At 38.6% G+C, this 24,815-nt stretch overlaps 1 protein-coding gene across 1 annotated transcript in view; it reads left to right on the top strand.

Moving 5' to 3' along the window:
- PINX1 (PIN2 (TERF1) interacting telomerase inhibitor 1) overlaps positions 1–24,815 on the top strand; it is an 87,832-nt gene that overhangs the window by 8,163 nt on the left and 54,854 nt on the right. The window contains exons 4-6 of the mRNA XM_032855734.1: positions 1,361–1,439; positions 15,799–15,891; positions 21,789–21,865. Coding sequence (XP_032711625.1) covers positions 1,361–1,439; positions 15,799–15,891; positions 21,789–21,865 — 249 coding nt within the window. The remainder of the gene's footprint in view (positions 1–1,360; positions 1,440–15,798; positions 15,892–21,788; positions 21,866–24,815) is intronic.

Genomic DNA, 24,815 nt, shown 5'->3' with positions numbered 1-24,815 from the left:
TTTTTTTGGCAAGAAAGTTGTGACATTTTTATGTCCAGTTGTTGATTTCTGACTGCTGGTATTCAGCGGCTGAATTTATTCACATTTCCCCTTAAATACCAATGCTTTTAAAATATAACACCATAATTAAAAATTAATGGCCCATCATGCTTTTCATTTTCAGTATTACTGTTTACCTTAGAAAGTGTCTAAGCTGAAAGCTTTGTTCTTAAATTTTTACGGTTAACAGAATCTGATAGGAAATCAGGAGAACTACTTTAGGTAAACCAAATTATTTTTATTCAATATACTGAGTAATGGACTCAAAGTAGTAATCTTGTTGAGTGATAGACTAGAGTAGCTAACATTTTCTGGACTAACAGCTAAAATTGTAAACCACTAAAGAAAGAGTTTATATGATGTTGGTTTTTGAAGGTAATTGTTGAGAGAGAGATGTATGGATAGACTTAATTTTTTAGGAATTTGCCCAGTAAACCTAATTTATTATGCCTTAACCTTTAGCATTCTTAAAAACTATGTATGAGGCAAATTCTTACACTGATGCCTTGCTTCCCATTGGTTCAGATTGTTTTGGAAAGGCCCATTCTCTTTTAAAGTCCAGTTGTTTTTGTTGGCATGAACGTATTAGCACCACCTTACGAGGTGCTGACTGATCCAGGGAACTTGAGAGTCTTTCCTACTCCTTTCCTCATGGTTGTTTTGCAAAATTGGGTTTGATGCAAGCAAATAGAATTGGGCAAGATATTTTAAATGCAGATGAGCCAAGAAGAGAGCCCTGAAGTCTGTCACTGCTTTTTTCCTTCGACCTACGCCCACAGTGAGAGAAAAATAAAAATTTTATTTTGCTTTATTTTAATACTTAGCACAGAGGTTGCCTGTTGATAAGTTGATTATAAGTGGGCAGTTGATTAGTTACCCACATTTGAAATCAGGAGTTAAGCTTCCAAGAAGCCCATTTTTTAAAAAAAATTTTTGAATTTTGAATTTTTTAAAAGATTTGTTTATTTGAGAGAGAGGGAGAGAGGAAGTCTCAAGCAGACTCCCCACTGAGTGGGGAGCTCTTCATGGGGCTCAGTTTCACAACCCTGAGATCATACATGACCTGAGCTGAAATCGAGAGTTGGATTCTTAACCAGCTGAGCCACCCACATGCCCCAAAGTCTGTTTTTCATATTAATATAGCTAAATTACTTTTCAAATTTATATTATTTCTTCATTCAAATTTATAACATAATATTTTGATGAAACTTTTAAATTTCATATTAACAACCAGATTTCCTTGATTCCAAAATATATTTTATCTCAACTGGTATATGTAAACTGCAGGCTTGCCTTTAATTGATTTTTCGGGTATTTTCAGGATAACTGGATTGCTCATCAGGATGATTTTAACCAGCTTCTGGCTGAGCTGAACACTTGCCATGGGCAGGAAATAACAGGTAGGAAAAATGTTTGCTTTGTTATCCGTTCGATCTGTAGAAGACATAATGTCTTAATTTAAAACATTTTTATTAACTCTTTTTACTATAAGCATAATATATCTGAAAATTAATTGAAGCTATTATAAATAGTCATTTCTGTATGCATTTTAATGGTGCTTTCACCATTTTTTCCCCATAAGAGTTTGAGAATGACAAGATAAATCCATTCAGTTTACAGTCAGGTGATCTTTCCAGGGATCCTTGTGTGCGACTAAAAACTTGTTTTGTTGTTGTTGTTTTTCGTTTGTTTTATTTTCTTTTTATTTTATTTATTTATCTATTTTTTCACCATAGCACATACCCTCCCCAATGTCCATTACCCAGCCACCCCATCCCTCCCACCCCCCTCCACTCTAGCAACCAAAAACTTGTTTTTAAAATACAAAACAAGAAAAAAAAATACAAAGCAATAAACACCAAGTGGGACCACAAACCAGCAGCTGGCAAAGGCTTAATAGAAAAACCTTTTTGTATTGATTCTACCTAGTGAAATTATTGTATTTTGAATATATGTCAGAAATTCAAAATGCTCAGGTATATAGTAAAATTTGTTACAATGGCTCAGTACTAGAAATTGTATATCCAAGGCCTGGGAACTGGAAATGAAACAATTGAATATTGGACATTCCATATTAAATTAACAGAAAGAAAATGCTGTTGAGGGGAAGGGCATGGATGGTGTAGTCTTCAAACTTACCGGCCTTTGGTCTAACTTTAGAGTTTAAGGGACTGTTTTGGTCACATGGCTCTTTGGAAGGCAAGGATGTAAATTCAGTTAATTGTGCTAGATATTCATTGAAGAAATCTAGACCGTTAGCTCTTCTGCAAGCAGATTTTTTAAAATAGTGGTAAAATATACGTAACATAAAATTAACCATCTTAACCATTTTTAAGTGTACAGATCAGTGTACACTGTTGTGCAGCCACCACACCATCCATCCATAAAACCCTTCATCTTATAAAACTGAAACGCTTTCCCCATTGAATGCTAACTCCCTATTCTTCTCTCTCTGAAGCCATGGAGAGACTTTTGGTCTCTCAGTTTGACCACTCTTTGTACCTCATATAAGTGGAATCACAGAGTATCTGTCCTTTTATGTCTGGATTATTTTCCTTAACATAATGTTGTCAGGGTTCATCCATGTTTAAGGCTCAGTAGTGTTTCCTTGTATATATAGACCACATTTTGTTTATCATTCATCCTTCAGTGGACACTTAAGTTGTACTTCTTTAGTATTGTGAATAATGCTGCTATGAACATGAATGTATAAAATGTCTCTTCAAGTCCCTGCTTTCAGTTCTTTTGGGTGTATATCTAGAAGTGGGACTGCTGAATCTCATGATAAGGAGATTCTATTTTTAAGTTTTTGAGGAACTGCCATAGTATTTTCTGTAATGGCTACACCATTATAACATTTACAGCAACAGTGCACAAGGCTTCCAGTTTTTCCATATTCTTGCCAGCACTTGTTATTTTCTGGGTTTTTGATTTCGTGTGGTTTGCTTTTGTTTTGTTTTGTTTTGTTTTGTTGATAGCAGGCATCCTGATGGGTGTGAGGCGATACCTCATTATGCTTTTGATTTGCATTTCGCTAGTGACTAGTTATGTTCAACAACCTTTCATATACTTGATGGCTGTTTCTGTGTCTTTGGAAAGATGTCTTCAATTCCTTTGCCCCTTTTTGAATTGGGTTTTTTTGTTGTGCAGTTGTATCCTGCAAACATTTTTATAAGGAATTTCTTTCTGTTCTCTGTGCACAATATTTGGCTTGTAGTAAACTGTCAAAAGATGTTTGTTAAATGGAAGGAGGAAGAACTTTGTGGAATAAGATTAAAAATTAGCCAAGTTCAGCAAACTTTGTTGAGCTGTGTGCTGGATCCCAAGTTAGACATGAGGATATGTAACTATACGGGACAATCCCTGTTTAGGGGTAGCTAGCAGGATATGCTAATAATTGGTAAAATTATAGTGTGATTCCAACTCTGGGAAGATTTATTGCAATGCTGCTTGTGTGACCTTGAGTAAATTACTGAACATCTCTGTCTCTTTATTCTTGGTGGAGAGGAAATAATACTACCATCCTAGGAAGGTGATTGTAAGAATTAAATATATTGCCATAGCTAAAGTACTTTGAACACTGCCTAACCTATGGTGGGTACTTACTGAGTATTAGCTGCTATAATCTTTATTATTGTTGTTATTTGTAGAGCTAGAACTCCAAAGTAGAATATTTCCTCTGATTATGTTTAGTAATTAGGATATAGTGTCACTGAGAAAGAGTGATACTTACAGGTGGATGGATTTGGGCTTGATACTTAGGCTATTTCTAGTTGTCATTAATGAAATCAAAGGCAATAGTGTGCTTTCTCCCTAGGTAAAAAAAATAGAATGCTCTTAAGATAATAAATAGCTGTACTTGTTGGCAGTAAGATAGAAATAAAATTTGAGATCCTTATACAACTGATGGATCATCTTCAGTTATTATAAGGTAAAAAAAGGAAGATGAAAAACCCTATGTATGGCATGCCTTTGTAGAAAAATATAGAGAGGAAATGCATGTGTGTGGGTTGAGTATATATCAGTGGCTTTCATCTGGGGGTGATTTTGGCAATGTCTGGAGACATTTTTGGTTGTCACAAAAAAACAAAAAATGGGGGGTGCAGGGTGCTTCTGGCATCTAGTATAGATAGAGGCCAGCAATGCTGTTTAATATTCTATAGTGCACAGGGATGGCCCCTGATGACAAAGATTTATCTGGCCCCAAATATCAGTGGTGCTGAAGTTGATATGCATAGAATAGCTCCCAAATATCTATTCTGTATGTATTTCATATACATAAAATATCTGCAGAAAAATACTGAAGAAACTGGTAAGAGTAGTTCCCTCTAGGGAGGGAGCTGAGTGACTTGGGAAGAGAAGATGTCAGGAAGGCTTAGCTTTTATTGTAGTCCTTTTGTACCTTCATGACTGTACCACATGTGTTATGTCCTACTCAAAAAATTGTTTAAAACTAATTTTAAAAAGGTTTCTGGAGCCCATTTACCTCACTTACCGCCACTTCCTGATGCTTCTGCTCTCCTTTGCCACAAAACTCTGATTTTCTATACAAATTGATTTCAGTTCCCCTAGTCTCTCTTTTTAAAATCTTATAACATGCTTGAGCAAGTCTCAGATGGTCTGCTTAGTTGCTCTGCTTCTCTTTTGCCTCTTCTAGAGTTGCTACTTCACAGGGGTGGGGGGAGGGGGAGCCCCAAACATCAGACTCACTTCTCTGGATCTCCTTATCCTTAATTGGTACTATAATTGTCCGCTTTGCTCCACTGTAATGTCTTTGAGCCATCCCCCCTACCCACCCAATATTTTGTTGTAGTTTTCTTGGTAAGAGAGATTGTTGAAATGAGCCACTTCACTATTACTAGAAGAAGCAGTCTGCCTAGAATATTAAAATAAACTTCATTGAGGTATAATTTATATATAATACAATGTACCCATTTTTGAGGGTACAGTTCCATGAGTTTTGACCAATGTATATATCTTTGTAATAATCTTGATAAAGAAATTTTCATCATTGCAAAGAATTACGTGGGTCCCTTCCCAGTCAGCACCCTGCTCCTCCCCACACCCCACCCTCCCACTTCATTCTCTGGCCCAAAACAACGGCTGATCTCTCCATAGAGATTAGGTTTGTATTTCCTTTTCTGCCTGGCTTGTTTTTCTCAGCACGATCCTGAGATTTATCCATGTTACATTTATCAGTAGTTCATTTCATTCCTGGATAGTATGCCATTGTATGAGTATGCCATAATTTGTTTATGCATTCGCCTGGTGATGGATATTTGGGCTTCCAGTTTTTGCTTACTATACCAAAGGCTCCTATGAACATTTGTGTATACATCTTTGTGTGGACATATGTTTTCATTTTAGTAAGACCCCCACGTGCTGGGTGAGCTCCCCTCCCCACCTTATGACATGTCTAGTAATTGCCTCTTGACAGAAAGCTGGAGCAGCCCTAGAGCTCACATCTTTTGTTGCCTCTCTGTCAAGGATGACATTCCCGTGCTGCCTGTTGTCCAGTGTGTGATGAATTGTTTCATATCTTTTGTTTTCCCATTGTTCATAGTAGAAGGGCATGACCCATAGCACTTACCCTTTCGTGGGCAGAAGACAGGGAATCTTCCTCCTATCTCTTTTAAACCCACTTTAGTTGGACTCTGCCTTACTGTTCCTCAGAAACTGCCTTGCCAAAGTCACCAGTGATTTCCATGTTCCTAAATCCAGTGGGCATTTTTTAATCCTCATCTTACTTCACGTGTGGCACAGATGTTCACTCCTCCTTGAATCACTTGTTTCCTGTGGCTTCTCAGACCCCATCATCTCCTGGTTTTCTTCCCACTTCACTGGCCACTCCTCCTTAATCTTTATTGGGATTCTCTTATTCCGGCCTTATCATGTCTGGTGTCCTGCAGTTCGGTCCTGGGGCCTCTCTCATCTTTTAGCTACACCAATTCCTTATTATATCATGGCTGGATACAACAAACGATGGCTAGGATGTTGGTGACAATTGCCAGATTTCTCACCTCTCTCCTAAACTCCAGACTTGTAATGAACCCCCAACTCAGTATCTTCATTTGGGGTGTCATCAGCTATCAATTTCTCAAACTTAACATACTCAAACTCAAGTTCTGACTGCTTCCCCACCCGTCAAACCATTTACCCACCGTCTTCCCCATTTCAGTTGATGTCAGTTCTCTCCTTGTAGCTGTTGAAGCCAAGTACCTGTGTCCACTGGGAAACATTGGTTCTACCTTTAGAATATATCCGGACCCTTCCTGCTTCATGTCACCTGTGCTGTGGCTAGTATGGCCTCAGCAACTATTATTTCTTGTTTAGATTATTTATAACAGCCTCTAAAGCTGGTTTTCTCAGCCATGGCACTACTGATGTTTTGGGCTAGGTAATTCTTTGCTGTGAGGCATGTCTGATGCATTTTAGAATGATAGTAGCATTCCTGACCTCTGCCTGCTAAATGCCCGTAGAACCTTCTGCTGTCCCCTCTCCCCATTTATGGCAACCAGAAGTACCTGCAGACATTGCCAGATGGCCCCTTAGCAAAATGCCCTTGGTGGGGAGCTACTGCCCTCAATTGCTCTTTCTCCTTCAGCATAACAGACAGACTGATTCTTTCAAAGTATAAGTCTGTGCTGCTCATGATCAGACCACCACCACCACCAGCACCTCCTTGCCCTTCTTGCCTCCTTTTCATTCAAAATAAAAGCCAAAGTCCTTTCAGTGGCCTTGCACCCTTATGTTATATGGACCTTTTTCCCTTTCTGATCTCATCTCTTGCTACTCCCCTTCTTACCCATTTCATCTTAGCCACTGACTCCTGTGCTGGCTTATGAATATATCAAGCATCCTCCTGCCTTAGGATTTTGCACTAGTTTCTCCGTCTCTAGAACACTGTTCCCCCAGTTAGCATTTATGCATTTTCTCAGCCAGGTTCATATTTCCTGCCAGTTGAAAATTACATCCTGTTCCTCAGTGCCATTTTTGGAAGTCAGCAGGAAATTGGTAAGGTATAGCAGTATAAAGGTATTATTTAGAAATATGAAAGAAATAAAACCCAAAAGAACCAGCTAAGATTCTGGAGGGAACTGGGGCGAGGACTTGATGTGTCTGTATGTATTTGTGTTTTAACAGCTTTGTTGAGATATAATTCACATGCCATATAATTTACCCATTTATAATGTCCAATTCAATGACTTTTAGTATATTCACAGGATTTTCACCAGAACCAGTTTTTCTTTTTTTTTAAAGATTTTATTTATTTATTTGACAGAGAGAGATCACAAGTAAGCAGAGAGGCAGGCACAGAGAGAGAGGAGGAAGCAGGCTCCCCACTGAGCAGAGAACCTGATGTGGGGCTCGATCCCAGGACCCTGAGATCATGACCTGAGCTGAAGGCAGAGGCTTAACCCACTGAGCCACCCAGGTGCCCCCAGAACCAGTTTTAGAACATTTCATCACCTCTGAAAGAAACTGTGTACCTAGTGGCAGTCATCCCCATGAACCCTGCAACTGCCGTAGACAACTGCTGATTTACTCTCTATCTCTATAGATTTGCCTATTCTGGATATCTCATATAAATGGAATTCCACAACATATGGTCTTTTGTGCTGACTTCCTTAACTTAGCATGTTTTCAGGGTTCATCCTTGTGGTAGCATGTGTCAGTCGTCCATTCCTTTTTTTGCCAAATGATACTCCATTTTATAAATATACCATGATTTATCCATTCGTTAGTTGAATGCCCATTTATGGGCATTTGGGTTGTTTCCACTTTTTTGTCTGTTATAAATAATGCAGCTATGAACACTGTCAGTGTTAGTGTGGACTGTGGCCTTTATTTTCATTTCTCTGGGGTATATATGTAGAGTGGAATTGTTGGGTGAGTTGGTTACTGCATGTTTTACTTTTTAAATTTGTTTATTTATTTGGGAGAGAGAGCGACTAAGTACAAACTTGGGGAGAGAGAGAAGCAGGTTCCCTGCTCAGGGAGCCTGATGTGGGGCTTGATCCTAGGACCCTGAGACCATGACCTGAGCTGAGGGCATACACTCAACCAACTGAGCAGCCACCCAGGCAGCCCTCCATGTTTTACTTTTTGAGTAACTGCCACACTGCTTTCCAAAGCAGCTACACCCTTTTACATTCCCACCAGCAGTGTATGAGGATTTTAATTTCTCTTCATCTTTGCCAACACTTGTTATTGTCTTTTTGATTATAGCCATGCTAGCAGCTACAAAGTAATATCTACGTGTGCTTTTGATTTGCATTTCCAGTCAGCTGAAGATGTTCGCCATTTTGTTGTATGTTTATTGGTCATTTGTATGTCTTCTTTAGAGAAATAGCTATTCAGATCCTTTGTTCAATGTTTAATTGGGTTATGTGTTTTTATTGTTTAGTAAAATTTTTTATTTATTCAAGTACCAGTTCCTTATCAGATATATGATTTGCAAATGTTTTCTCCAGTTGTGTGGGTTGTCTTTTCACTATCTTGATGGTGTTGTTTGAAGACTGAGGTTATAGAAGTAGGTAAAAAGACATATTCCTTTCTCTGAAGAAACTTAAAATCTAGTGCAAAAGAAATGAAACAAATACTAAAATAAGTTGATCCCCCAACTTTTTCAGTTCCTGAATAATTGAGAGAGAGTAGCAAAGGCTTTAGGTGGTAAGGATTTTCTTTGAAAATTTATCTAAATCTCTTTGTTTCCTAAGCTTTTTCTTTCCTATCACGTATTGCTAAGATTGTATTATTAATGACTGTGGCCGGTTTCTAGCAAACATAAGCTTGGATACTAAGTGTGCTATTGGGTCTAATAACAGTTGACACAGTTCAAGAAAGTCTATAAAAAAGACTAGAAGACTGTAGAAGACTGTTATCCAGAATGTAGCTATGGAAGAGGAAAAGATGGGAAATAAGAAACAGAAGTTTAGATGGAAGATAAAGTGAGAAGGTCTAGTATCTAAAAGAAGTTCGGCACAAAGAAGAGAGAGAATGGGAAACAGGCAGTATCTAAGGGGATAAGGGCTGAAGACTGTCTAGAATTAGTGATAAGACAAGTCCACAGAGTCAAGAAACTTAATGAATCTAAACAGATTACATTTAAAAAAGATCTTCACTTGCAAATGTAGTAACAGATGTAACAGTGTAACATTATAGCAGAACATCACACACACAGAGGCATGCACACAAAAAACAGAAGATTGTTAATGCAGCCAGAGAAAATATACTGATTATCTTCAAAGAAACAACAGTTATAAATGAAAGCAGAGTTCTTAACAGTGGAAACCAAAAGACATTGGAGTAATATATTAAGGGAAGTATAACTGTCAACCTAGAATTTTACACTCAGCAAATATATTTTTCTAGAAAATGGATAAGTTTTCAGACAAAGTTTTCAGAAAATAAGTTTTCAGACAAAGCTTTCCCACTAGTAGACCTTCAATAAAGGAAATATTAAAGGATGCACTTCAGTCAGAAGGAAAGAATACTTATTAACTGCAGTATCCCCAAACTTGAATTAACCCAAATATCTTTAAACAGTAGAATGGATAAATAAACTGCTGTGTTTGTAAATGCAAATAAATGAAGTATAGTTACATGCAAGAGTCCAAAGCAGGAGTTAGCAAACTTTTTCTGTAAAGGGCCAGAAAGAAATATTTTGTAGACCATAGGGTCTCTCTCACAACTACTCAACTTGGCTCTTGGAGTGTGAAATCAACAATATACAATACATAAATAAATGGACATGGCTGTGTTCTCGTAGAATGTTATTTACAAAAGCAAGTGGCAGGTCGGATTTGGCCCATAGGCTATTGGTTGTTCCGTGGCGTAGAGGGATCTCATTAATTTAATGTTGACTGAAAGAAGTGAAACACGAAGATAACATCCAATATGATTCCACTTGCATAGAAGTTCAGAAGTCAGGCAAAAATCTGATATTTAGGTACCATACTGGGGTGGTCAAATTATTTTAAAACACAAGGAAGTGATTACTATGAAATTCACAATAGTGATTACCCTTGGGGAGAGGAAAGAGGTCGGGATTAAGAAGGGGCCCATGGCACACTTCTGGGGTGATATTAGGGTTCTGTTGCTGTTTTGTTTTTTTCTGGTTGGCAATGACATAAGTTATTTGTGAACATTATATTTTATGTACTTTCTGTGGCTCTTACTCTCCCACTCCCCTCCCCAAAGTAAATGGTTAAAACCAAATCAAGGGTGATTGTCACAAAAGTCAGGATAATAGTTGCCATTAGGACAATGGTTCTCATGCGGGGGCTATTTTGCCCCTCATGGGACATTTGGCAATGTCTGGAGACATTTTTGATTGTCAGAGCTGGGGAGATGTTACTTTTGTCTGGTGGAGACCAGAAATGCAGCAAACATCCTATAGTACACAGCAGAACTATGCTCCTCCCTCCCCAAACAAACAATTATTCATCCTCAAATGTCAGTAGTTTAGGGGTTGAGAAACCCTGTTCTAGGAGGAAGGGACGCAGATGCTAGATGCTTCTCGATACAGGCAGTGTTCTATTTTCTAATCCAGGAAGTGGTGGGTGGGGGCAGGGGGAGAGGTTGCTTTATAACTAACTGTACAGACTTCAGATATTCCACATATATATACGATATTTTTCTCATTAAAGAAATCTAAAAATTACATGGGTCCTTCTCTGGTAGACTTAATTAAGTAATTTATGGCATATTAAACCTGTAGTGAAGGTTAACTAAAAAGTAATCTGAAGCAATTTGAATATCAGGGATCAACTTCTACCTTAATTAATATCTGGTGATATATAAATGACAGTATCTTTTCCTACACAGGTTCAATGACACAATTAGGGTGTCAGACAATCTTGAGCTGGCTTTGCATGACATAGTCGTGGAGGCAGAAGCTTTTGAGTTAGGACTTGCTTTCTTAAAGGCATCCACAGTTCATTTTTTTTTTTTAATTTTATTTTTTATAAACATATTTTTTCCCCCAGGGGTACAGGTCTGTGAATCGCCAGGTTTACACACTTCACAGCACTCACCATAGCACATACCCTCCCCAATGTCCATAACCCCACCCCCCCCTCCCAAACCCCCTCCCCCCAGCAACCCTCAGTTTGTTTTGTGAGATTAAGAGTCACTTATGGTTTATCTCCCTCCAATCCCATCTTGCTTCATTTACTCTTCTCCTACCCCCTTAACCCCCCATGTTGCATCTCCTCTCCCTCATATCAGGGAGATCATATGATAGTTGTCTTTCTCCGATTGACTTATTTCGCTAAGCATGATACCCTCTAGTTCCATCCACGTGGTCGCAAATGGCAAGATTTCATTTCTTTTGATGGCTGCATAGTATTCCATTGTGTATATATACCACATCTTCTTTATTCATTCGTCTGTTGATGGACATCTAGGTTCTTTCCATAGTTTGGCTATTGTAGACATTGCTGCTATAAACATTCGGGTGCACGTGCCCCTTTGGATCACTATGTTTGTTTCTTTAGGGTAAATACCCAGCAGTGCAATTGCTGGGTCATAGGGTAGCTCTATTTTCAACATTTTGAGGAACCTCCATGCTGTTTTCCAGAGTGGTTGCACCAGCTTGCATTCCCACCAACAGTGTAGGAGGGTTCCCCTTTCTCCGCATCCTCGCCAGCATCTGTCATTTCCTGACTTGTTAATTTTAGCCATTCTGACTGGTGTGAGGTGGTATCTCATTGTGGTTTTGATTTGTATTTCCCTGATGCCGAGTGATATGGAGCACTTTTTCATCCACAGTTCATTCTTGACAAGGGAAAATGAGTTGACTTCACACCTTGTTTGGTATCATAATTTTCTCTTTGATGTATTGGATTAGAGAAAACTCTGTAACTTCTTAGGTGATAGGGTCATCAAGAAATTATCAGCTTCAAGATTCCATATAGAAAGGAGCCATGAGATTCATTTGTGTAGGTAGGTACTAAAAAGAAAGCAGATTTTTGAGCAGTTTGCTTTTGAGATTTGACAGTGATAGCTAGAAAGTTACTTTTTCTCTTTGACGATATTACGATTACTCTTCTCTGAGAAATGTCATCATAGTTGCGAAAACTCTGGTTTGGGACAGAGTTTTCCACTCTGTTCCTTGTGCTAATTGCTGAGGCTGACCACAGTTGGTATAGTCAGGTCTTCATGTTGTGTTCCTAGAAGTACAGTCAGTGAAATGTTTAAGGTGTCCCCAGGGAACCCTGTATTATTTGTCAGGAAGGTAGTGAGTGCATAACAGCTTCCAAGTGGTAGTTCCTTGTCCTCATGCTGCCCCCTCCTCAGGTTCATTCTTGCAGGCTGACTCTTGTGCATAGGACAAATACAAGACCCCTGGAGAGTCACTGACCTGTAGATTAAGTTTACCTCGAGACCACTAGAGGGTGCTCGTACCCTGGCAACAGGGACAGAGCGGCTCAGCAGAAACCAGACCTTGCTAACTGTCACTCCCAGTACGAAAAGCCTTTAGAATATTCCTTTAAGGGAAAACCTGACCAGGAAATGGACCTGGAGAACTAGTAGATTATTTTTCTGCCATGTCATCCTTGGTAAATACATTATGTCTTCATCCAAGTGCATTTTTGGTTGTATTACTTGTGTTAAAGCTGAAAAGCAGATGGCACGATAACCTAGTAACGTATTTTTTCCAACATTATATTTTTAGCTCCTTAAGACTTTACAAATCTACACAGTATGCAGTTATTCCATACTGTCCTTTTCTTAGAATATCACAAAGATTCTAGAAATAACGCTCATTTTTTTTAATGGGATATAAAACTTAGTATATTTTTTAAAGTTTCATTTTTAGGAATTATTTTACTAAGTAGTACTACCAGACTCAACTTTGCTTTTTGGTGGTTTTAGGAAATGTTTGTTACTTCCATCAGATATTTTGCCCTTTTTGATTTTAAAGATTTCTGAAAATAAACTGGGATGCCAATCTCCTTTTTAGGACAGGGATCTTCAAGGGTTTTTTGGTATATATTTTGAAAACCATTATACCCTCTCTCACATTTTTTAGAGCAACATCTGTAAGATTTTTTAATCATGGCTTTAAGTAGTTGCAAAGGATATAATTTCTGGCGTATTGGGAATATTGTTATGTTTCTAAATATGGGACAATGGATATCAAATTGCTCTGGTATTTAGTAGTCAGAACTATTATATTTTGTAGTTCCCTTTCTTCTGAAACAGATACCGCAAAGCATTTATACCCCATAGCATTTTATGTTAACATGTCCTTTTTTGCTTACACTTTTTAGAATTCATCATCCTATCCTATTTCTCTGCCCCCAAACAAATATATATAAATTTTTGGTTTATTTCTAGTAACCCCAAGGTTTTAGGTGTAAATATTTTTCCTGTGGATTGTGTTGTCATTATATCAGTAGATTACAGTTAATAAAGCTGGGAAACGTGTTATAAATTTTGATAATTATTACAGTAAAAGCTTTTTGGAAGTATACCTCTGGATGAGACAGATTGGTGTGGGGTGGAGCTGGTTTTGTTGCTTTGATTAAAGGGCGCTTCCTAGTACCTTGGCTTGTGCCTTACTTATCTCTGGTAAGAGAAGAGTTGTGCCTCTCTCATAAAGTGAGGGAAGGACACCTGGGAGAGGTGGAGAAGGAGAGCCAGATTGCTGCATCCACTCAGAACCAGAGCAGTTTTGGAAAAGAATGCATAGGGACTAGTAGATAAAGACTGATTTCCCCTTAGATTTGTCTATGCTCCATGTACTGTGGGAAGTCTGTGTCCTCAGCAGATGGTAAAGCTCCCCTGGAGATGTTTAACATCCTCTGAAGTGCAAGAGGAGCTCTGTTGGGGACACAGTAGTGGGTAAGAATGTGGACTATCACTCATATCCACCTGGCTTTGGATCCCTTCATAGTCACCTCCTAGATGTGCCTTATTTAATCCCTCTGTAATTCAGGGTCCATTTGTGAAGTAAGTTTAATCATCATGGCAGCTACTTTGTAGGGTGATTGTAAAATGAAATACAAGACTCCATAGAAAGCTCTTAGTTCAGTGCTTCCTGTTTAATAAGACTTCAATTGATAATAGCTATTATCTAAGCTATTATCTAAGCACTTTGTAAGTGATTTGTGTTTGGAACATCAAAACTGAGAATATTATGTACCTTGAGAAGTGTTTGACCACCAAAAGACGAGAAAAATTTACTTGGGGGATGTCTGAAAAAAACCCCAGGCTCTTCTTGAGAAGTGCAGAAGAGAAGTTTTCATGTTGATGATATAATTAACTCTCATGCTAGAGATTGTCTGAAACCTTGAAACATCTGTCTTTATATCCTTTGGAGCCTTACTTTATGATCCATACTTCATTTTTAAAATTGCTAATTTCTGAAAAGGATTACAGCTAACTAACATAACATGTTTATTGGACATGTGCTGGTTTTGCTCTGGTATCAAGGTGAAAATTTCCTTTCCCTTCTCTAACTTCATATCTGTAGTTCTTTATAACATAAGTATAGGAAAATTCAGGCTCTTTCTCTCCTGTTTCTGTGATATTCTGCTGCCTGACCTCTACACATAGATAAGGATGAGAGAATATGGACAGCTAGTGACTATCCTATAATGACTCTAACCCCAGATTTACTTGCTCTGATATTTTAGGCAAGGCTCACATTTTCCTCTTTTATCAAAGGAATGAACATGAGTTTATTCCTCGATGATTTATTTTTGTTATTTTTGTCCTTAAGGTGAGTCTCCTCTGAAATCTGGTGTTTGAGGTGATGGCTCAGTGCCAGCTCTGCTTTTTCATACTACCTGATTATCATGTCTGCTCTGTTTTTTGATTATCATTTAACCTTCCTTTATTGGCTTTTTAAAATAACTTTTTATTTTGAAACAATTATAGATGTAAAGGAAATTGCAAAAATAGTACTACAAAGAGTCCTAAGTACCATTCACCCACTTTTCCCTGGTGGTGACATCTAATATAGCTATAAAATAACATCAAAGCCAGGACACTTGCGTAGACTGTTGATTCAGACCACAGACCTTATTAATGTTTCACCATTTTTTTTAGCCTTCTTGCGCGCGCGCGCGCGTGTGTGTGTGTAGCTCAATGGAATTTTATCACATGTATAAAATCATGTAATCATCACCACACTTAAGATACAGGATTGTTTCATTACCACAGAAGAGCTGCCTCTTGCTGCCTCTTCATACTCACACTCCCCTTCCAACACTTCCCTTTCATCCCTGTCCCCTGGAAACCATTAATGTTTTCTCTAACTGTATAGTTTTGTCACTTTTGAGAATGTTATATAATTGGAACATATCTTGTGCAGATTGACCTTTTTCACTAAGTACAGTGCCCTCGAGGACCATCCAAGTTGTTCCTTTTTATTGTGGAGTAGTGTTTCAGTATAAGAATATACCAGACTTTGCTTAGCCATTCACCCATTGAAGGAATTCCAGGTTATTTCCAGTATTTAACTATGATAAATAAGGCTACTATTACATTCATATGTAGGTTTTGTGTGAACACAAGTTTTTGGTTCTCTTCCTTGAGGATTTTACAAATTCTGTGTGAATGGTCTTGCCTGATTCATAGTACACAGTTTAAGAAGAATATTTCTAATCGTTTGATTTGGGTTCAATAATAAATGATAGGGCTCCTAAAGATTTCATTTAAATCAGACCTTGTATTTGTAAGAGAATAAATGAGGATGGATTACAGAGAGAGAGTTTAATGTATGCTTTTCCTTCTATTTTTAAGACTCCTCAGAAAACAAAGAAAAGAAGACTTTCAGTCTTGAAGAAAAGTCTAAAATCTCCAAAAACCGTGTTCACTATATGAAATTCACGAAAGGTAAAATTAAGCATTTCTTCATTTGTTGTTGAAATCTCTATGTACACACTAGGTTTCTTAAAGGATTTTTAGCTTTCAGCAACATTATTTCTTGTTTTATATGCAAAATGGACAAGTATGGATGGCCTGACTGGTTTGATCTAAAGCAGTGCTCAAGTTTCAACATTTATTGTGAATCACCTAGAGATCTGTTTAAAGTGCAGATTCATTAGCTCTGAGGTGGGACCCCACACTCGACTTTAGACTATGTGCAAGTCCTTTGACAAAGCTGGAAGTGGGAGTCAATCTGCTGTGTAGAGGAGAAAAGAGACTTTATGTGGCTAGGTCAGAAAATAATTTTAATATGTTGTTCAACATTTTTGGTTACATTTCTTGTTTTTGAGAAATCTCACTCCCAAACTGAGTTGCATTATTCCAAACCATTCTGGCATTGCATGGAATGTTAACATAGGCATTCCATGGTCATTGCAAAGTAGCTTTAGAAAATGTATTTGAGAACTGGGTAGTGAGTGAGTTCTAAGGTCCTCCATCATCTCTTCCCGCTCCCTTCCCAGTACTGCCGCCAATTGCAAGTGCAGTTGTACGGTGTAACCACGAGGTGGCAGTCTTGTATTGGTAAAAAACAATTTAACTAGACTTCAACTCCCCCAAGTATTTTCCCGGAGAACAATATTGTGCATTAAGTACACTTTCCAGATACAAAAGCCTATTTATTATGTACTATACTTAAGGTATAAATGTGAATGTAATACTGTTGTGCTAGTCTAGTTACCATATGATGGCTCTTCCTATGGGAGATTGGATGTACCTTTCTACCAACTAGGAAACACACATCCCTTTGCTTTAGTCTAGTTGCCATGACTGGGAATTCCCTGACTCCTAGAAGTTGAATAGCAGTGGGAGCTAGAATTTCCACTACTCTAGCTATTAATGGTGGTTCTCATTTGGGGGTAGCACCCAGAAAGGTAGGTCTGGGTTTGATATAAGTGGGAGCTTGTGGCAGAGCTAAATGGAGTCAGTAGCCGAATAGCTTCAGGAATGTGTACAAGGAGAGATGGACACTTCCTGCTTCTTTCTCCCAGGTGGTGTGGTTTTTCTGTGGCTCTTCATGTTATGCCCTCTTCTTTTCTCAAGCTGGAATCTTCTTTGTTGTTTTCCTATGTGGTCTCTAATCAGGATTTGTCTCCACTCCTGACCTGCTGCAGAACAGAAGACAGTCCCTGCTGGCTCCTCAGTCATTCTGAGGGGAGGCTAAATTGCCACTTTATAACCAGTCTTTTTTCATTAGAACCTAAAGGAAAAGAAAGATATAGCAGAAAGATGCTGAACAAATTGATGATATTAAAAATGGCCTGTAGCTTTTAGATGGTAGGGCAGCCTTTGAAACTTTCAAGTTAGCAAATCTAGTTTTCCTTTAGTGCCTGACTACACGCATGATTTCACCTAAACCATTTGCTGCAGCCGGGATAAACCTCTGTAATCTACCTTAATCTGATGGATGGCTGGGAGTATCTGCTTTCTATTTCTAGTTAAGCCACTCCCCTGCCAGGTGATCCTGTCAAACTGCTTGGTGTGTTGTGCCTTCAATTTCTTGGAATGAGGTTTACTGATTTCTTAGTATTAGCCTTGCTTGGGGAGAAGGGGGCTTTGGTATACAGGGAAGAGGGTTCAAGATATATTGTCAGGAAGGAAGCAGAGGAGATTAAGTGGGAAAATAGAGGAAATGCAGATTGGGGAATGAGTAGAAAAGGTGGGAAAAAGAGGCAGAAATCCAGGTAATGAAGAAAGTCATTATTTACTATCCATCTTAACAAGCCACGATGAAAGCATATCTTAGAGTTCTTTCATTTAATAAAAGAAGTCTTTCCATGTAGAGCAGTTGTCCCTGGATGTGAATGATAAACTCTGAGTCATCTCTAAGGTGGATGATCTTAGATCACAGGGATCTTGGGTGCTGCATTACCCTCTCGCACAGATCACTTTAGCACTGACCTTCTTCCAGACTCCTCTTCCGCTGTTAAACATGAGGAAAGATTTTTAAGTCATTATTGAGTTCTAAAGTAGGTTGCATTTTATGACTTTTCAGAAATGACCCATTTTATGGAACTTTTGATTGTTCAGCATAATGTTTGATAAGCTTTTTAGCCCTCAGTAAGCTCTTAGTGAACATAACTAATTTGCTTATTCAATGAGGATGATTCATGCTGTAACTCCTGCCTGTGATCCAGAGACTAAAACATGGGAAGATGACATTTTACATGGGAAGAGCGAGGACAAAAATTTGACTTTAAAAGTGTGAGATTCCGGTAGCAAATAGCATTATAAAAATTTGCTACTGCCTAAATATTGGCTATATCATTTTCATTGAGATACATACTTACTCCTTTCTAGAGTCCCAAACTTATGATTTGAATTTGAAACAACTTATTTTCTAATTCAAAAGTTTGTATCATCCATGTTTGTTTAAAAGCCTAACTTCCATGCAGTTTCTTGCAATTCAAAAAATGTTTGTTGAGGCGCATCTGTGGAGAGGAAAAGGTCAAACTCCACAAAAACATTTTTAAAGTTTTTCACCTACACAGTGCAGAGTTATCAGGAGAGTATTGCTCTCTTCCTCCCCTCAGTTGGGCAGTGGGTGGAAGAAATAAGGGGGCGTGAACTGTGGTTGTGCAGCTTCATCCTAGTGATTTTCCTCAGACTTCTTACTTCCATGACCGTTGGCAGTATTTGCTTCTTAAACGAGGAAACTGCCCGGACAGCACATGTCCTGGTGGCTGGCTCCCTAGGCTGGATGCACAGACTGTATTACTCTTAGTACATTCCCCCACAAACCTTGCCCCCCCCCATGGCAAGGGACTCTGCTAGTAATGGGTGTCTAGTTTCCTCTTTGGATACTTTTGCCATTTAAATCTAAATTAGCACCACTGCAGGCTGTGAAAAAATTCTGGCTGTCTTATTGGTTGTGAGGGTCTCACTTATTTCAACCCCCACTCTAAGCCCTGCAGCTTGCCTGGTACTCTGACATCACCTTTCAGTGCCACCACCATAATCTTCTGTTCCTGGCTTATTATTGGTCCCATGTATTTTTGTTAAAAACAAAAATCAAGATACAGTATGTGTTGTATTCTTCATGACTGGTGATATGCAAATGAATTTTCCAAGTAAGTGAGGCTAACTACATACACCTGAAGTGGGTTGGTTTATTGTTTTTTTTTTTTGGCTTTTTTTTTTGGTTTTTTTTTTTTTAAATTTTAACAAAACCTATTTCACCTACCATGCATTTCCTGGCCCTCACCCCTTTACTCCAAGCAGAAAGCTCAGGGTTTTTTTTTCAGGCTTTGTTTTAGTACGGTGCTCTATTACCGTATTTTCCCGAGAACTTGTTGGGTTCTATAAGACTTTTGCCCTTAAATTAAGAAGTTCCAGATCTCTGTGCTTCTTTAATTCTTGTTTTTTGTAATTTCATTTGCTTCCCATGTGGACTTCTCAGCATCATGGGTATATCTGGCCACAGTGGTAACCTTCCTCCTTTCTTTGCCACTCTGATGGACTGGATAATCATGACTGTTAGAAAAACAGCTAAAAAGATCATAAAGAACTCTTCTCTGAAAGTACCTGCTTATCCTTTTATGGACATAGTTGCATCAGCTTGGCTACTGGAAGCCGTGTTATGGCCAATGGAAGACTGAAAGGTAGATGAACCAAACCCAGACAGATAACGTAAGTTCTTATTCTGTTGAGCTTTTGATTGTCATTTTCCCTAACATCTAAGTTTTTCAACAGTATTTGCTGTCATTTGACCTTAATTTAGAACTGAAACCAGTAAGCTTTCAAACTCAGTTTTAGTATTTATATATTTTATTCAAAAGTGGCCATGATTTTATAAAATTCATAAACTATTCAACCAGGATCATTAACTAACAACTGTTTCAGTACCAATTCTATCTTCACATTTTGATCTATCTTTAAGCTCCTTTCCATTGGTCTCTGACTCTTAATTCTTCTCTGTGTTTTGTTTTCCAGATCAAATCCAGAGCAAGGCCTGTAACAATCCTGGTTTCTACACTTACTTAAGTGAACTTTGCTAAAGGATAAAAATTTCTGATATAAGAACCTATCACCAAAACCTTAGAAACACTTGCATCTTCTTTGGTACAGCTTACTGTCTCTACCAGCTTGGCAGTTTTTCCTGTAATGTTTAGATTTGTTTTCAATCTCTGCACGTTCATAGTTTGACATCTGTCCTAGAATTGCGATCTTGCATGTACCCTCCCTTCCTAAATCCCTCCAGCGTTCCTTTTAATAGAGTTGCCGTAAAAGATCTTAATTTGCATTTCTTTGAGGGTATCTGTTCCATTCCAGAAGACAGGTTAGGGAAAGATGGACGATACATATTTTGAACTAAACATAACTCCTTTTTCTGAAATAGAAACTGCCATCCTGAATGTGCTCAGCAGTGCAAAACGGTGTTATGCCGATGACAAAGCTAAGAATAGATCTCTAGACCTCCTAAGGGTTTTCCCACTTCTCCCCACCATGACCAATTTTATTCCCCACTTTTCAGGTTCATTTTCTGAGTTCCTATGTGAGATATGTTTCATTTTGTTCTTGAGGAAGTTTCCTTTAGGATCTGTTGTCTGGGTCTGCGTAATAATCAGAAACAGGAAAGCTTTGTTTCTAGCTCAGGGAGAAAGGAGAGAGTAGCACAGAGCCACAGAAGACCATGTCCCTGATAGGAACAGGTCGTACTGATTAGACCATTGAATCTAGTACTGTTGCCTATGAAGCTGGTTATGGTGCCTCACTTTGCATTAAATCTAAGGGTGTTTTGTTTTTTAATTTCATGGAGTCACTGAGCAATATCATATTTGAATGCCCCAGTGATAGTCAGTGAACTAGAACCTTCTGGGTCATGCCATTACTTTGCCAAGTGAGTTTGCTACAGGAAACCAAGAAGACGAGTGAGTCTGTGACATTGAAACTTAGGCTTCCTACTCAGAACACACATTCCTGTGTCTGACCCAGAGCCTCACTCCCCCAGAGCCTCAAGACTTTACATGTAGCAGTTACTTTTTAAAATGCATTTACCATGTGGTTGATAAATGGGAATAGATTTGGTTGACTGCTCACAGAGTATTTTTGGTAGAAGTGGAAAGTCCAAAGAAGTGAATTTTAAATTAGTTGGTTTGTGGGTTTGAAATTAAGTGAAAGAGTTCAGTGTTTTTAATAAGAATTGTAGACCCTTCGGATAGTGCTTTGTCAGAAGCCATTAAATTTCCTGCTCTTACTATGTATCCTTTTACTTAAAGATGGTAGAGCTGTAATAGTAAAGAACATTTTAAAGAGAAAAATCTGAAATCCTTTCATCCTAATATAGCTATTTGCATATATTCTCAAATTTTCATTCATTCAATTATAGAGCTCCTATGTGTCAAATACAGTGTGCCCTCATTCATGTGTGTTTTCAAAGCTATGTAGCTAGCAGCGTTTTTGTCTGCATTTCATAATCCTAAGTAACTCACGTCTCCTTAGAATAAATGATAATTCTTTTATAAATGGGGAACCTAGAGACCCAGATATTATACCTTGAAGTCATACCAGTAGAAGAGCTTGCTTTACAGTTATTTTCCTCTCGTGTTACGTGCTCTTAGTTGCTTCTACAAATAAGAGAATGTCAGGGGTTCTGCTTCTAAAACACTTGATTTATAAGGGATTTTTTAATTAATTTTATGTTTAATTAAGGAGTTGTAGTCTGTGAAAGGGAGACAAAGTCAATAGCTTATAAAATTGTTTCTTTTCCAAAACCCATTTTGCTTTCAGGATTGTCATAGTTTATATTCATACTCCTTATTTTAGAAAGAATGGTATTACTGAAAGGCATCATGTTGTTTTTCTAGGGAAGGATCTATCATCTCGGAGCAAAACAGATCTTGACTGCATTTTTGGGAAAAGACAGAGTAAGAAGACTCCTGAGGTATTAAGCCACATACAGTTGATATATGTTCGTTTCAACACCGCTTGATTTTTTGCGATTAAGTAGAACTATTTAAATGTATTACTGGTAGTACTTTTTAGATAAACCTACCAAAAAAACTTTGAGAGGCTTTATACAAAGGCTAAATATGATCCTTTTAATAATAATAGTTGGAAGATAATATGCTTTATAAGGATTCTGAGAAAGAATATGTGTTACCTGCTTTTTCCCTTGTGTGAGGACTGGAATAAACTCGGGAGGAATGCCTTTGCTGGTATACTCAAAGGGAAAAATGTCTCTCCCATGCCAGAAGATAGGGTGGTTGCTTGCATCGGTTTTGTTTGCTCTGCTTGGACTGCATAATTGTTTGGGCTAATGGCTTGGGGAGAAACGATATCGTGTATGTAGTCCTATTCTGGTCTGTTCCCTTTAAAAAGCATTTTGAAAGTTGCATCATCATGGAGAGTCTGTAAGGCATTTGGTTTTGTATTTCCTCCATTGTACAATGTTTATTTCAAAACTAGATAGGAGTAGGGTGACTAAACTGTACCCTAAATGGAATGAGTCCATAATTCCGAGTCTTCATTAGGTCATTGGACTGTATAATACAGCACAAAGTTTTTTGTGCCATTTCCAAAGTAAGAGACAGTTCTGGGCTTGGATGTCAAAACTGAAGTTTTGAAATATGGGTTTCTGGAGATAAAGGGATAAAAATTTAAAGTTGGTGTTGTCTCCAAAAATCTGTAATATGGTTGCTATAGCTATTACTCAACTAATCCAATATGTCCTCCTTATAGTTTCTTTATTGGCTCCTAGCCAAAGCCCTTGATGATGATAGAACAAAAAAACACTTGTGTCATTTATTTCTGATATTTCTCCAGAGCTATGGGAATTTTTCCAGGGCAGTAGCTGTTTGTTACTTAATATTATTTTCAAAGACTATACTTATTAGGGATTGTGCTTGGTGATTTCCTCTGCGGGTTGGGAGAAAATTCCATCTTTCAGCACTTTTTCTGCCCCTGCACCTTCAGTGGTAAAGACTGAGGATGCAGGCCTGGGCCCCATTGGCTCACCGAGGGGTGGTGTCTGTAGGTCTCTGCTGAGTCATGTCAAAAGCAGTGGGTCATTAGGGAGGAGGTGTTCTGACATCAGGCCACACTGGATGCTGCATTCATGGAGAGGCTGTTGGAAGAGCTGAGGATCATCAGACAGCGTTATTTCTGGTTACACCTCTCCCCTTCAGTGGTTACTGCATGACCTGGATTGGATCAGGCCCTCTGCCTTGTTCACTCAAGACTTTGCATCTATGTTACCTGAGTGTTTCTCTTGAGTCCCTCTCCTTTGATCATCCTCAGTAATTTCAGTATCCTCAAGGATGTTCTATCACCTCCACTCTGCCCTAGCTACCCTCTCCCTTGGCCACACCTTGCACCTTTGCATCAGCCCCATGGTCCATACTGGATTTCTGATGATAACCTTACTGTTCCAGCTCTCTCAATCTTGCATTCCCACTGTACTGGCATTTCCAAATCCTTGCATTCTTGGGTTACTTGACCCTCTTTTTTCTCCCTGCTGCCAGCCCCTACTGCCTGCAACCCTGGTCTTTTCTAGTACTCTCTTTGAAATTTTACAGTTGAACAGATGAGGGAAGGAAGTATTATATGGGCTTTTGGTAGAACTTTAAAAAAACTTAAGTGGTAAGCACAGGAAAACTTTTTGTTTCAGGAGATTAGAGGTTTCTAATCCTCTGACAGATGTCTGTCAGTAAGTCCTGATGTTAGGTGCCATGAAACTTTTCAACACTATCCAGCACTTCTTGGCTTTTCGGTGGTATAGTCATTCATGACCATGTTGCTGTGAGCCTGTACTTGAGGAGCTTCGGCAACAATTCCCTGGTACTAGCCCAGGGAAAGTCTATTTCAGTGTAGTTGGTGTGGAGAAGACCAGCCTTGATATAATACTGTGTTTTGTTGTTTAAGATTTATATCCAGGCACTTCTTAATCTCTCACTCTGGTTTTCTTAAACTCTCACTTAAGGTTTTCCTCTTGTAGATGCATTTGAAATCCTGATTGTTTGGTGAGGCAGTGTTACATCAGGGTGCAGTGCGGGGTCTGTAGCAGTGGTTCTCAGCAGCACTTCCACTCAGTCACTTAAGGAGCTTTAAGAAAAATGCTAATGCCAGGGTGCCAGCCCAGCCCAGTTAAATCCAAATTTGGAGTCAGGGTCCAGGAATAGGTATTAAAAAGAGAAGAATAAAAATACTTTTAATTTAAAATAAAGCCTACCCAGATGACTTGGGTGACTATTAGGAGTGAGGATTGAGAGCCACTAGTGGAAGCCCTGTTATGTAACATTTGGGAGAGCTTCTGGCTTTAGGGTTACAAATACTGCCTAGGACAGAGCTTCTGAAATCTTAATACATACGCAGATCATCTGGAAATTGTGTTAAACTGCAGATTCCAGTTCTTGAGGGTGGGGTGGGGCCCAAGAGTCTGCGTTTCTGAGAAGCTCCCAGGTGATGCTAATGCTGCTGGTCACACTGCTGCGTGCCCTGCATAAGTCGACAGGGCCTCTGTGGTATTTTACATCTAATACATAGCTACACGTATATATAAGATGGGAGGGTATTGAAACCTAATCACATTTTTAAGACACCAAGGAAAAAAATATTACTGTAAAGCAGAGTCCCTTTTTTTTTAGTTTTTATTTTAATTCCAGTTAGTATACAGTGTACTAGCAGTTTCAGGTGTACAATATAGTGATTTAACACTTCCATACAATACCTGGTGCTTATCACAGAGCAGTCCTTGATCCCCATCACCTATTTCACCCATATACCCCCACACCCCTGTCCTGGTGCTCACCATCAGTTTGTTCTCCGTAGTTGAGAGGCTGTTTTTTGGTTTACTTCTCCCTGTAAAGCAGAGTCACTTTTAAATTTGTTTTAGA

Source organism: Lontra canadensis, unplaced genomic scaffold (genome assembly GCF_010015895.1).
Source record: "Lontra canadensis isolate GAN:19392208 unplaced genomic scaffold, GSC_riverotter_1.0 scaffold10, whole genome shotgun sequence".
NCBI classification, from domain to species: domain Eukaryota; kingdom Metazoa; phylum Chordata; class Mammalia; order Carnivora; family Mustelidae; genus Lontra; species Lontra canadensis.
Note: the sequence above shows the minus strand (reverse complement) of the source record. Positions and strands in the feature narration are given on the sequence as shown.